Source organism: Oncorhynchus nerka, linkage group LG18 (genome assembly GCF_034236695.1).
Source record: "Oncorhynchus nerka isolate Pitt River linkage group LG18, Oner_Uvic_2.0, whole genome shotgun sequence".
NCBI lineage: Eukaryota > Metazoa > Chordata > Actinopteri > Salmoniformes > Salmonidae > Oncorhynchus > Oncorhynchus nerka.
Genome location: NC_088413.1, coordinates 39785444 through 39798269, shown reverse-complemented (window position 1 = coordinate 39798269; position 12826 = coordinate 39785444). Strand labels below are relative to the sequence as shown.

Sequence of the window (12826 nt, the reverse complement as noted above, 5' to 3'; positions counted from 1 at the left end):
CTATTATATTACACACCTCACTGTAACACACTTCACTATTATATTACACACCTCACTGTAACACACTTCACTATTATATTACACACCTCACTGTAACACACTTCACTATTATATTACACACCTCACTGTAACACACTTCACTATTATATTACACACCTCACTAACACACTCCACTTATATTACATACCTCACTAACACACTCCACTTATATTACATACCTCACTGTAACACACTTCACTATTATATTACACACCTCACTGTAACACACTTCACTATTATATTACACACCTCACTAACACACTCCACTTATATTACATACCTCACTGTAACACACTTCACTATTATATTACACACCTCACTAACACACTCCACTTATATTACATACCTCACTGTAACACACTTCACTATTACATACCTCACTGTAACACACTTCACTATTATATTACACACCTCACTAACACACTCCACATATTACATACCTCACTGTAACACACTTCACTATTACATACCTCACTGTAACACACTTCACTATTATATTACACACCTCACTGTAACACACTTCACTATTATATTACACACCTCACTGTAACACACTTCACTATTATATTACACACCTCACTAACACACTTCACTATTACATACCTCACTGTAACACACTTCACTATTATATTACATACCTCACTGTAACACACTTCACTATTACATACCTCACTGTAACACACTTCACTATTACATACCTCACTGTAACACACTTCACTATTATATTACACACCTCACTGTAACACACTTCACTATTATATTACACACCTCACTAACACACTCCACTTATATTACATACCTCACTGTAACACACTTCACTATTATATTACACACCTCACTGTAACACACTTCACTATTATATTACACACCTCACTAACACACTCCACTTATATTACATACCTCACTGTAACACACTTCACTATTATATTACACACCTCACTAACACACTCCACTTATATTACATACCTCACTGTAACACACTTAACTATTACATACCTCACTGTAACACACTTCACTATTATATTACACACCTCACTGTAACACACTTCACTATTATATTACACACCTCACTGTAACACACTTCACTATTATATTACACACCTCACTAACACACTCCACATATTACATACTTCACTGTAACACACTTCACTATTACATACCTCACTGTAACACACTTCACTATTATATTACACACCTCACTGTAACACACTTCACTATTATATTACACACCTCACTGTAACACACTTCACTATTATATTACACACCTCACTAACACACTCCACATATTACATACCTCACTGTAACACACTCCACTATTATATTACATACCTCACTGTAACACACTTCACTATTACGTACCCCACTGTAACACACTTCACTATTATATTACACGCCTCACTGTAACACACTTCACTATTATATTACACACCTCACTGTAACACACTTCACTATTATATTACACACCTCACTGTAACACACTTCACTATTATATTACACACCTCACTGTAACACACTTCACTATTATATTACACACCTCACTGTAACACACTTCACTATTATATTACACACCTCACTGTAACACACTTCACTATTATATTACACACCTCACTAACACACTCCACTTATATTACATACCTCACTGTAACACACTTCACTATTATATTACACACCTCACTAACACACTCCACTTATATTACATACCTCACTGTAACACACTTCACTATTACATACCTCACTGTAACACACTCCACTATTATATTACATACCTCACTGTAACACACTTCACTATTACGTACCCCACTGTAACACACTTCACTATTACATACCTCACTGTAACACACTTCACTATTACATACCTCACTGTAACACACTCCACTATTATATTACATAACTCACTGTAACACACTCCACTATTATATTACATACCTCACTGTAACACACTTCACTATTACGTACCCCACTGTAACACACTCCACTGTTATATTACATACCTCACTGTAACACACACCACTATTATATTACACACCTCACTGTAACACACTTCACTATTATATTACACACCTCACTGTAACACACTTCACTATTATATTACACACCTCACTGTAACACACTTCACTATTATATTACACACCTCACTGTAACACACTTCACTATTATATTACACACCTCACTGTAACACACTTCACTATTATATTACACACCTCACTAACACACTCCACTTATATTACATACCTCACTGTAACACACTTCACTATTCCATACCTCACTGCAACACACTTCACTATTCCATACCTCACTGTAACACACTTCACTATAATATTACACACCTCACTGTAACACACTTCACTATTATATTACACACCTCACTAACACACTCCACTTATATTACATACCTCACTGTAACACACTTCACTATTATATTACATACCTCACTGTAACACACTCCACTATTATATTACATACCTCACTGTAACACACTCCACTATTATATTACATACCTCACTGTAACACACTTCACTATTACGTACCCCACTGTAACACACTCCACTGTTATATTACATACCTCACTGTAACACACTTCACTATTATATTACATACTTCACTGTAACACACTTCACAATTATATTACACACCTCACTGTAACACACTCCACTATTATATTACATACCTCACATTAACACACATCACTATTACATACCTCACTGTAACACACATCACTATTACATACCTCACTGTAACACACTTCACAATTATATTACATACCTCACTGTAACACACATCACTACTACATACCTCACTGTGACACACTTCACTAGTATATTACATACCTCACTGTAACACACATCACTATTACGTACCTCACTGTAACACACATCACTATTATATTACATACCTCACTGTAATACTATTACATACCTCACTGTAACACACATCACTATTACGTACCTCACTGTAACACACTTCACTTTTATATTACATACCTCACTGTAACACACTTCAATATTGTATTACATACCTCACTGTAACACACATCACTATTATATTATGTACCTCACTAATTCACTTCACTATTATATTACATACCTCACTGTAACACACTTCACTATTATATTACCTACCTCACTGTAACACATCACTATTACATACCTCACTGGTACACACTTCACTATTATATTACATACTTCACTATTATATTACGCACCTCACTGTAACACACTTCACTATTACATATCTCACTGTAACACACTTCACAATTATATTACATACCTCACTGTAACACACATCACTATTACGTACCTCACTGTAACACACATCACTATTATATTACATACCTCACTGTAATACTATTACATACCTCACTGTAACACACATCACTATTACGTACCTCACTGTAACACACTTCACTTTTATATTACATACCTCACTGTAACACACTTCAATATTGTATTACATACCTCACTGTAACACACATCACTATTATATTATGTACCTCACTGTAATTCACTTCACTATTATATTACATACCTCACTGTAACACACTTCACTATTATATTACCTACCTCACTGTAACACATCACTATTACATACCTCACTGGTACACACTTCACTATTATATTACATACTTCACTATTATATTACGCACCTCACTGTAACACACTTCACTGTTACATATCTCACTGTAACACACTTCACTATTATATTACATACCTCACTGTAACACACTTCACTATTATATTACATACCTCACTGTAACACACTTCACAATTATATTACATATCTCACTGTAACACATCACTATTACATACCTCACTGGTACACACTTCACTATTATATTACATACCTCACTAGCTCACTTCACTATTATATTACGCACCTCACTGTAACACACTTCACTATTACATATCTCACTGTAACACACTTCACTATTATATTACGCACCTCACTGTAACACACTTCACTATTATATTACATGCTTAACTGTAATACACGTCACTATTAAATACCTCACACAGGTAAAGACATATCATGCAATGTTTACTGAAAGTGTAATACACCTTACACAGAACTCGACACGGTAGGATGCTTCATTCATCTGGGTCAACAGTAGCATCTTGCCGTGGATTGAAGTGAAATGTGATTGTGATCACTAATGTCATGTGAGCTTGTTTCATTTCTTGTGTGAGCTTGGTAAAACTACAGATACTCCTCAGACAATGGTTTTGTTTGAGAGTGGCTGTTGCTTGAAAGGGCACTTTGATTTGCGTTTGATATCATTATTTGCTCTTTATTTACTCTTTATTAACTTTCATTTGCTATGTTGATTTTTCTACACTTGAATTCTTGTCCTGGGTTGACCCTTTCACAAACGGTGCTATATGAAGAAATAGATTGTACACTGACTCATGCGATTCCTCTCAGGAGACGTTTTAGATCTCAGGATTCCTCCCACCTCGCTGTCCACTCCCTCAAAGTTTTAAATATATGCTATACTCCTCCTTTCTCACCCCCACCCCCCATGCCAATCTGCCCATTTCCCCCACACTACCCTCTCTCCACACCTTCAACTCTTCCTATTTCTCTCCCCGCACTCTACCTGTTCATCTCTCCTCTTTCACCACCTTCCCTCTCTTTTCACCTCCCTCTCATCACCTCTCACTCCACACTTCCTCTCCTCTTCCTCTCCTCTCCCATCCCCCTCTCCCTCCCTTCCTCTGTCCCTCCCTCCTTCCCTCTCCCACCTCCTCCCGTACTCTTAGCTCCCCACCTCTCCTCCGTCCCTGCCTGAGGAGGTTTTGGCCAGGACGTCCAGTCCTCTGCTCCTGCGTTCCCCCAGCCCGCACACCCAGACCCTCCTCACCACCCTGTCGGACCCCCTGCACCAAAGGGACCCTCCTGGAATGAGGCACAGCTATTCAGCCAACCACCAACAGCACCTCCTCCGTCCCACCTCCTGTTCCTCCTGCCACGCCTCCCTACCTCCACCACCTCACCCCGGTTCCGCCCGTAACCAATCGCCCACTGGGCGCAGGAAACTGCCCGCGATCCCGGCGGGTGCCGCCAACAGCAGGTTCCCTTCCGTTATACGCATCACACGTGCCCAACTTCAGCAGGTGATGATCACGCCGCCCACTCCGCCCTGAGGCCACTAACCAATCAGTCGTCTCTATCTTAACCATAACACACCGCCTACCTTCCTCCCTCAGCTGTTAGTTTCTTCCTGTCCTTTTTTACAAGTTTTGTTTGGTATCCCGATTGCTTCTTTTTTGTTTCCTTTTGCTGCTAGTGCGTTTGTTTGGCTGTTGTGTTGTGTTGTCATCAGGCAGGCTGCTCTCTCCAGGGAACAGCAGATCATTGTGATGCAGACTGAGAACGCTCAGATCAATGTGTCCTCGTGTCAAGGGAAGGAATTCGGTCAATTCTATTTCAATTCCCTTTCAATTTAGAATGTAAATGGAAATTGCACTTCCACTTTTCTTGATTGAAAAGCGATGTTGAACATTGGAATTTGAATGTCAGTTTACTTCCTGAATTGACTGAATTGAGCCCAACCTTGCTCAGGGAGCTTTCTGATTGGAGTATGTGTGTGTTTAGAATGTGGAGCCATGACAACAGGTTACGTGACAGTAACTTTTGTTTTGGTGATTGTCTCTGTCTTTTGTCCTTTCCTCTTCTCCTGTTCGCTCTCTTTTCTAAAAACTCAACCTGACCCTCTCTTTCTCTCATTTGTAGTCCCATGCATGGTTGTGTAAATGTTTTTGTTCTTATTGCAGACCTGGGTCAAATACATGTGTCAAATACTTGAGGGGTACTTAGTTTAGCTTTCCAGGTACAATGGAATAGTCCCAAAACTCCAAGTTAAATAAAATACATGATCTATACTATTTGACCCAGGTCTGTCTTGTTGCTGGTTTGATACTGACTAACAACTTAACTGACATTTCCTTGATCTTAATTAAATCTTTTCACATGATCTCTTACAATGTTGCCATTTGACTCTATTTCTCTCTCTCTCTCTCCGTCTGTCTTTCTCCCTCTCCCCATCTCTCTCTGTAGTTGACAGCTCAGCGGTCCCAGTCAGGCTCAGACAGTGCCCCACATTGCCTCCTGCTGGAGAGACGAGGTGAAGCCGCAGCTGAGGCCAAGCAGCCGCAGGATAATACTGCTACCGCTGATATCCACTCCTCCCAGGGCCAGGAGTGCCTGCCCACCCCTAACCATACCTTTACCCAGCCTGGCAGCCAGCCCACCAGTCCCACCACTCTGGATGACCTCCTGGCAGATACCCTGGTCAACGGAGGAGACACCAACACCCAGACCCATACCAAAGCCCACAGTCCTGTGCCAAGCCGAATGTCTTCTCCTCACTCCCCTCGCTCTCCCGTTTCTCCTAATTCTCCCCGTTCTCATTCTCCACGCTCCCCCCGCTCCCCCCACAGCCCAGTATTAGGGCTAGTCAACGGCCATCTCTCTCCCCCAGCTTACGGCCAGGGGGATGGCAGCAGTGGAGCCTTCCCAGAGCTGAAGGACCATGAGAGTGACCAGCCCCGGCCAGACAGGGGAGATGGGGTGGAGACCAGTGACCCAGCCCCAGCACTAACCCCCTCCTCCCTGCCCTCCGCCCCCCGTAGGGACCCCTCCCGCAGGCTGAGCCGTATCCCTGTCCTGGAACCCTCCAGTCTGCTGGACCTCCTCCCCACTCCTGGCTCTGCCATGGAGAAGCTGCTTCAGAAGAAAGCCCACCACCACCAGGGAGGAGGCCACCACCCAGCCCCCTCTCCCACAGCCTCTCCCTCTCTCTCCCACCGCGGCTCCATGATGGCCTCACTCCCTCGTGGGGAACAGCTGTCCTCCGCCTCGGACCGCTCTGAGACGGCAGATGAGTCATTCCTGGGGTCACGCTCCGACCGCCAGGGGGACGATGCCCCCTCCCTGTCCTCCTCCTCCAGCCCCCTGTCCCGTAAGAGCAGGATCCCTCGCCCTGTTAACCTTCCTAACCCGGCCACAGAGCAGGAGCGAGCTGCACAGTACCTACCACGCCCACCCCCGGGCAAGCCACCCAGTCGCCCTGCAGTGGAGGGCAGGTAATATAACTCTTCATTATTAGTTTTTATTACCTGTCTATGCCATCTGTCATAGTAGCCTGGTCCCAGATCTGTTTGTGCTGCCTTGCCAACTCCTATGGTCATTATCATGCTACTGTTTGGACACAAACAGATCTGGGATGAGGCTACTATCATTCAGCTGAATTACTCTCATTTTGCCTTAATCATCTCAATTTACAATGTATATCTAAAGTTACAAACCCATTCTCCATATTCCATCCTCCACCCAAGGCTGAGGCGTTACCGAATTCGAGCGGGCAGCACCAGCGACTCAGACCTCCTTACCTGCCTGGCCCAGCTCATGCACCATGGTCATGGTGGTGGTTCTGTCCGCGGCTCCCCCCACCACGGCCGCTCCTCAGCTCAGCACGGAGGCTCCCGGATGGGCATGTGTAGCCTGACCAGCTCCCCCCACCACCATCACCACCGGAGCTCCAGCGCATCTCCACGCAGCTCCTCCTCTCTACAGCGCTCTGTCTCCTCCTCCCCCTCCCGCCACGAACACCGCGGGGGAGAGAGAGGAGGAGGGGTTTGTTTCGGTCGGTCCCGATCCCCTCCTAGCTTCTCCGGGTCCCCCCCTCCTCCCCGGCGCTCCTACCCTCACCACCAGGAGACTTGCTGCGGTCGCCAGGCCCGCACCGGCCCCTTCCACCAGCACGCCCCCAGGGGGAAAGTCTGCAGCCGCGAGGAAAGAGAGAGGAAGTGCTCCAGCAAGCTGAGCAGCAGATAGTGGCCCACTGCTCCAGCTCTGGTCCAAGCCTGGCCCACAGGAAGCTCTGGGCCTATTTATTAAAGCATCGCAGGGTAGGAGCAGGTCCCCTATGTCATTGTAATCTTATTCATGAAGTACGTAAATAATAATGAATCACTAAACTTATCCTAGATCAGCACTCCTATCCTGAGATGCTTTGCGATTAGGCCCTGGGGGTCAGTGTTGTTGCCACAGCAGAGGGTGGGATGTTCATACAGACCAGACGATCATGATGAGGATCTGAGGCCTCTGTCAGAGAATACTGAACTTAATGCCCTCCCTCCCTCTCCTCCCCGTTCAGTTTCTCCCCACACCCCGCTGTCCTCTATATCTCTTTCACTTGTAAATCCTTCACTCTTTCTCATCTTATTCCTTCCATTTTGTCATCGTTTAATCACTCATTTATAAGCCCTCTTTAAGCGGTCATACTTCATGCAAAAAGTATCCAGATGCGTCATGCTGTGTGTAAAATGTAGGGGTACTTACTTCCCTCATCTCCTCAGTGAAAGTTAACACACTTCATTCAGATTACCCTAGGACGCTCATGGTGGAAATTCAGTGGATGAGCACTTGTGTATTAATCACTAACCATTATTATATTGGCTTGTTCTATTGTGTTTCCTCTGTACTGGCTTAGGGAGCGCAGTGCATAGCAGGCCTACATGTATGGCCATGAAGCCCTCGAGAAAAATGTACACTATCTACAGATCCGATTTATTTCTGTTTTGACGCTCCTGTCACACCAGTTACACTCTCTCTCTCTCTCCATCTTTGACTTCAGATGTACTGTATAGCGAGGGTCCTTTATTTCAAAGGCATCTAAAGCAATCGATCGATCAGTGAAAGAAGTGATCATTTTGAGCGATCCTTCCTTTAATACAATCGTATAGTGTGTGTGTGTGTGAGCTCACACACCTACTTGTGCCTACTGTGTTGATTGATTGATTGGGGGAACCTAAATGTCAAAGTAAGTGTGTGATTGAATACTAGTAACTGGGCCTTGATTCCCTTTATATGCTCCTCTTGAGAAAGGAGTCTGACTTTGCGTCCTAATTCTTTACCCTTCTGCCTTGGACGTAAAAGTAATGGTGTAAGAAATATGATGGCAACCCTCCCTAGCCTTGCCCATGCTTACACCAATCCAGCGATTTTAAATGCATGGATGGGAGGGAACTGCACACTTGGGGAGAATTGGGACACAGCCTGCTGATAACTTTATAACAGTAGTAGTGAATACAAGGCAACGCTAAGTTATAATGATTATTACTGTATGATAAACACTTGTCTTAATGTGTGCCTTGCCTTGGCACTTTGGGCAGCTCCTGGTTTCACTACAAAGTAGGCTATGATTCTCATTTTTACAAAATGACCCCCTGCAAAAATTGTGCCAGCTTCAAAGACAGTCCTCTTCATGTGAGTGTAACATATTATTCACCACAAGGAAAAGGAAGCAAAGTGAATGGTTTTATTTTATTTATTCAGACATTATTTTAAGAAAGAACATTTTTATTTAAGATATTAAAGAAAGGGAATGTTTTAAACTAAAACTTCGATATCCTGTTTGTCTAAATGTTATGACAGGTCCAACATTTATGTCAAATAATGTCATGCTATTTATTTATACCATATAAATATCATGTATCGTATACCAAATCAGTGTTTCAAACTTCCCAAAGGATAAAAAAAAAAAACATGTGCAAGAGAATGTTTTGTTTCTTTTGTAATGACATACTGTATGTTGTGTGCACTATTACCTCAGAGTTCATGTATTGTTTGAGAACCAACCACATTTTCAATGAACACGATCATTTAAAACCTCCCTCACCTGACCTTTCTTCTACCTTACTAAACCCCCCCTCCCTCCCCTCTAGCTTGAAATCCAGAACCGGTTTTGTTCTGACATTCCACTCCTTGTACTGCGTGTTATTGCCCAACATTGGAATGAAAAGGAGTAGCAAAGGAGTAGAATGATAGCAGAAACCGACTGAAACACGGGCTACCTCTCCCCACCACCTCTGCTTGTAAGATACTGTAATATAACTAACCACTGCTTCCAGCACTATTACTCCTTGCATGCGCTGCCTACTAAGAAAATAGAAAACCAAACAATCAACCAATCAGTAAAGTAAGCAGCATACCAGTTCCCATAATGCATTGTGAATGTCTGAAAGGGAATTCTTCTTCTTGTTGGATAGTACCGTATGTATTTTGGTTGGAATATTTAATTTGTTTCGTTTTCCATTTCTCATCACAATCTCGATCACTCTTCACTCTTATCGTCCCACCTGGTCCACAGAATTGATCCGCTTTTCTAGCTCTCCAAACGCTCATAATCCTAGGACTACTGCACTGACTGATTCCATAATACTCCTGAAAAAGGATGCTGGCGAAATACCGACGGTATAATTTTTAATACCGTTTAAAAAAACTACAAACTTTTTTTTTTTTTTTTTTGGGGGGGGTGCTACGCCACTGCTTATAATTACAAGTTAAGTATCGCTATAAGAAATCTAAAATGTGTCAAATAAATTATATCCAGCTCAGGGCTCCAGCTATGCATTTAGTTTCCTAATTTGCTAGCTAAGTGGCAAGATGTTAAGATCAAGCTTCTTGGTTATAACAGAGACATTCAACTCCCTCCTGGATCAAGATCCCTGTTGCCTAAATTGTTTTGTGCATCAAAAACGGTAAGACGCTATGAAAATCTGGTTCTCACCCAAACCTTATACAACCAATATGCAGTGGGAGATATCTGCTATACCACTGCTCTATGAGATGGACTCCATTGCTCTGTCATGATATACAGTACTGTATGTCAAGTGAGTTGTTTTACTTGGTCCATTGTGATAGATTGTCTTGGTACTTGGCTGCATACAGCCTGGTGGCGTTCCAGGTTGCTTACATTGCAGACAAGCTGATACAGATCTGATTCAACGTAGATCTCTACAAATGTGGGCGTAGTGTTTAACATAGCGGGAACCCCATCAATTACTTCATGATCTGATGATCTATGCAACATGTGGGCAACCTTGAAAAACCCCTCTTGTCTCACAGCGTCGTCACTATCTGGCCAAGTTGCAAAGTCATAAGCCCTAGCCTATTTCTACAAGTTCTCTTTTTAAAATCTGGTTTTAAACCTAACCTTAACCCTAACCTCAGTGCTGACCTTATGCCTAACCTTCAATTAAGACCAAAAAGCTCATTTTGTTTTTCTGCAGCCTGCCCATCTAGTGGGAACCGTTTCACAGAGCAGCTATGATATGACTTATCCCAAGGCTAGACACAGACAGTGTTCAGTCAGTCGGTCGCCTTAAATCATGTATCTTCTCTTTCCTTGGCTGTGTAAGCAAGGGATGACTGAACTGTGTCTGTCTGTTTGTCTACTCTGTGCTGAGGATCACTCCACTGCTTAGCCACCAAGCTACTGTCAGGTTCTTCCATAGACTGTATAGGGTTCTCCTGAGTCCCTTTCCATCCTTGATAGGTGTGTTGTCCGTCCCGTCTTGCCTGCCTTTACAGATCTGTGGAAATGATTTATCCAGCAGAGTATTGGTGTTTGCCTTTCAGATATATAGCTTTTCTTTCTGTGGGCACCTCTGCTCTTATTGGCCAATTTGATCCAATCAAGTTGCCCATTGACTGGACAGAATGTTTGAAGTCACCGGCAGTAGCCAATAGCCATTTGACCACTGAGCTGTGTCTGGATTCTGGAATCAGAAATGAGTTTGAAGGTGTTTTAAGGTGTATGATAAAGCTCTGTTTTGACATCCAGAGATTGTGATAGGAATGTACAGTACATATACAGTAGTACCACACCAAGCAGTGAGTGATCTTTTCAATTCTAGGTTCTATTCGGAACTTCCATAAGCTAACTGACTTCAGCTGTAGTTGCTCAAAATGTTTAATGTATACCTGTAAAAAGTTCAATGTATTTATTTAAAAGGTCATATTGATTTAACCGTAACTTATTGCTTCACTAAAGGCTTTAATAGAAGGAAAGTGCTGAAGGAATAAAGTGCTGCTGATTTTGGGAAAATATCATCAATCCATTCATTAATATTTGCATTGTATTGTTATTATTGCACAAAAAGTGGTATATTTAAGCAGTAAGGCCTGGGGGGGTGTGGTATATGGACAATATACCACGGCTAAGGTCTTCTTTTTAAGCACTACGCAATGCGGAGTGCTTGGATACAGCCCTTAGTAGTGGTATATTGGCCATATACCACAAACCCCCCCTGTTGCCTTATTGTTATTATAAACCGGTTACCATGTAATTAGAGCAGTAAAAATAAATGTTTTGTCATGCACATGGTATACAGTCTGATACACCATGGCTGTCAGCCAATCTGCATTCAGGGCTCAAAGCACCCAGTTTATAATGTTACTTTTTGGACTGAGATTATGATTTGCCACTGACTGTATGGTGGTGTGATTGTGAAGGTGTCACATGTGTCATAGCCTACCTGTATCTGTGGTCCAATGATTGTACTCATTCATGGCCACAGATACTGTGTTTTGGGGCCAAAGGCCAAATGTAAAAACAACAACAAATTGATTTATTGATGTATTGGGTAGTGATGCTCATCGTTGAGACCCATTGCCTGTGTGACTTCAGTTTTAGATATTTCTTGAAATGTTTCACGTTTTAGTCCTGTGTTGCAATGTAACGGTTTTGAAATGTATGTACAGTCACAAGGAAAGAATGTAACAAGAGGAGGATTGACATTGTACATAACTGTAATTATGTATGCTTATTTTATCATTTGTACCATATCAATGCCTTGTACAGTGTTTTTTTTCTGTTCGTTTACAATTATTTTGTATTTTATTTTTATAAACTGGTTATAAATAAAATACTCATTCAGCATGCAGAAAACACCTAAACTGTTTGCCTATTTATTTTATTTGAGAAGTGGTCTGCAACAGTGCA

At 42.4% G+C, this 12826-nt stretch overlaps 1 protein-coding gene across 3 annotated transcripts in view; it reads left to right on the top strand.

Annotated features, from left to right (window-relative positions):
* LOC115145955 (tau-tubulin kinase 2) overlaps positions 1-12774 on the top strand; it is a 34604-nt gene extending 21830 nt beyond the window's left edge. For 2 of the 3 annotated variants that reach the window (XM_029687661.2, XM_029687663.2), the window contains 3 exons: positions 4797-5150; positions 6094-7121; positions 7374-12774. In XM_029687661.2, the coding sequence (XP_029543521.2) occupies positions 4797-5150; positions 6094-7121; positions 7374-7872 (1881 nt within the window). In that variant the 3' untranslated portion in view covers positions 7873-12774. The remainder of the gene's footprint in view (positions 1-4796; positions 5151-6093; positions 7122-7373) is intronic. The other variant, XM_029687662.2, reaches the window with a different exon arrangement.
* Positions 12775-12826: the final 52 nt, after the last annotated feature.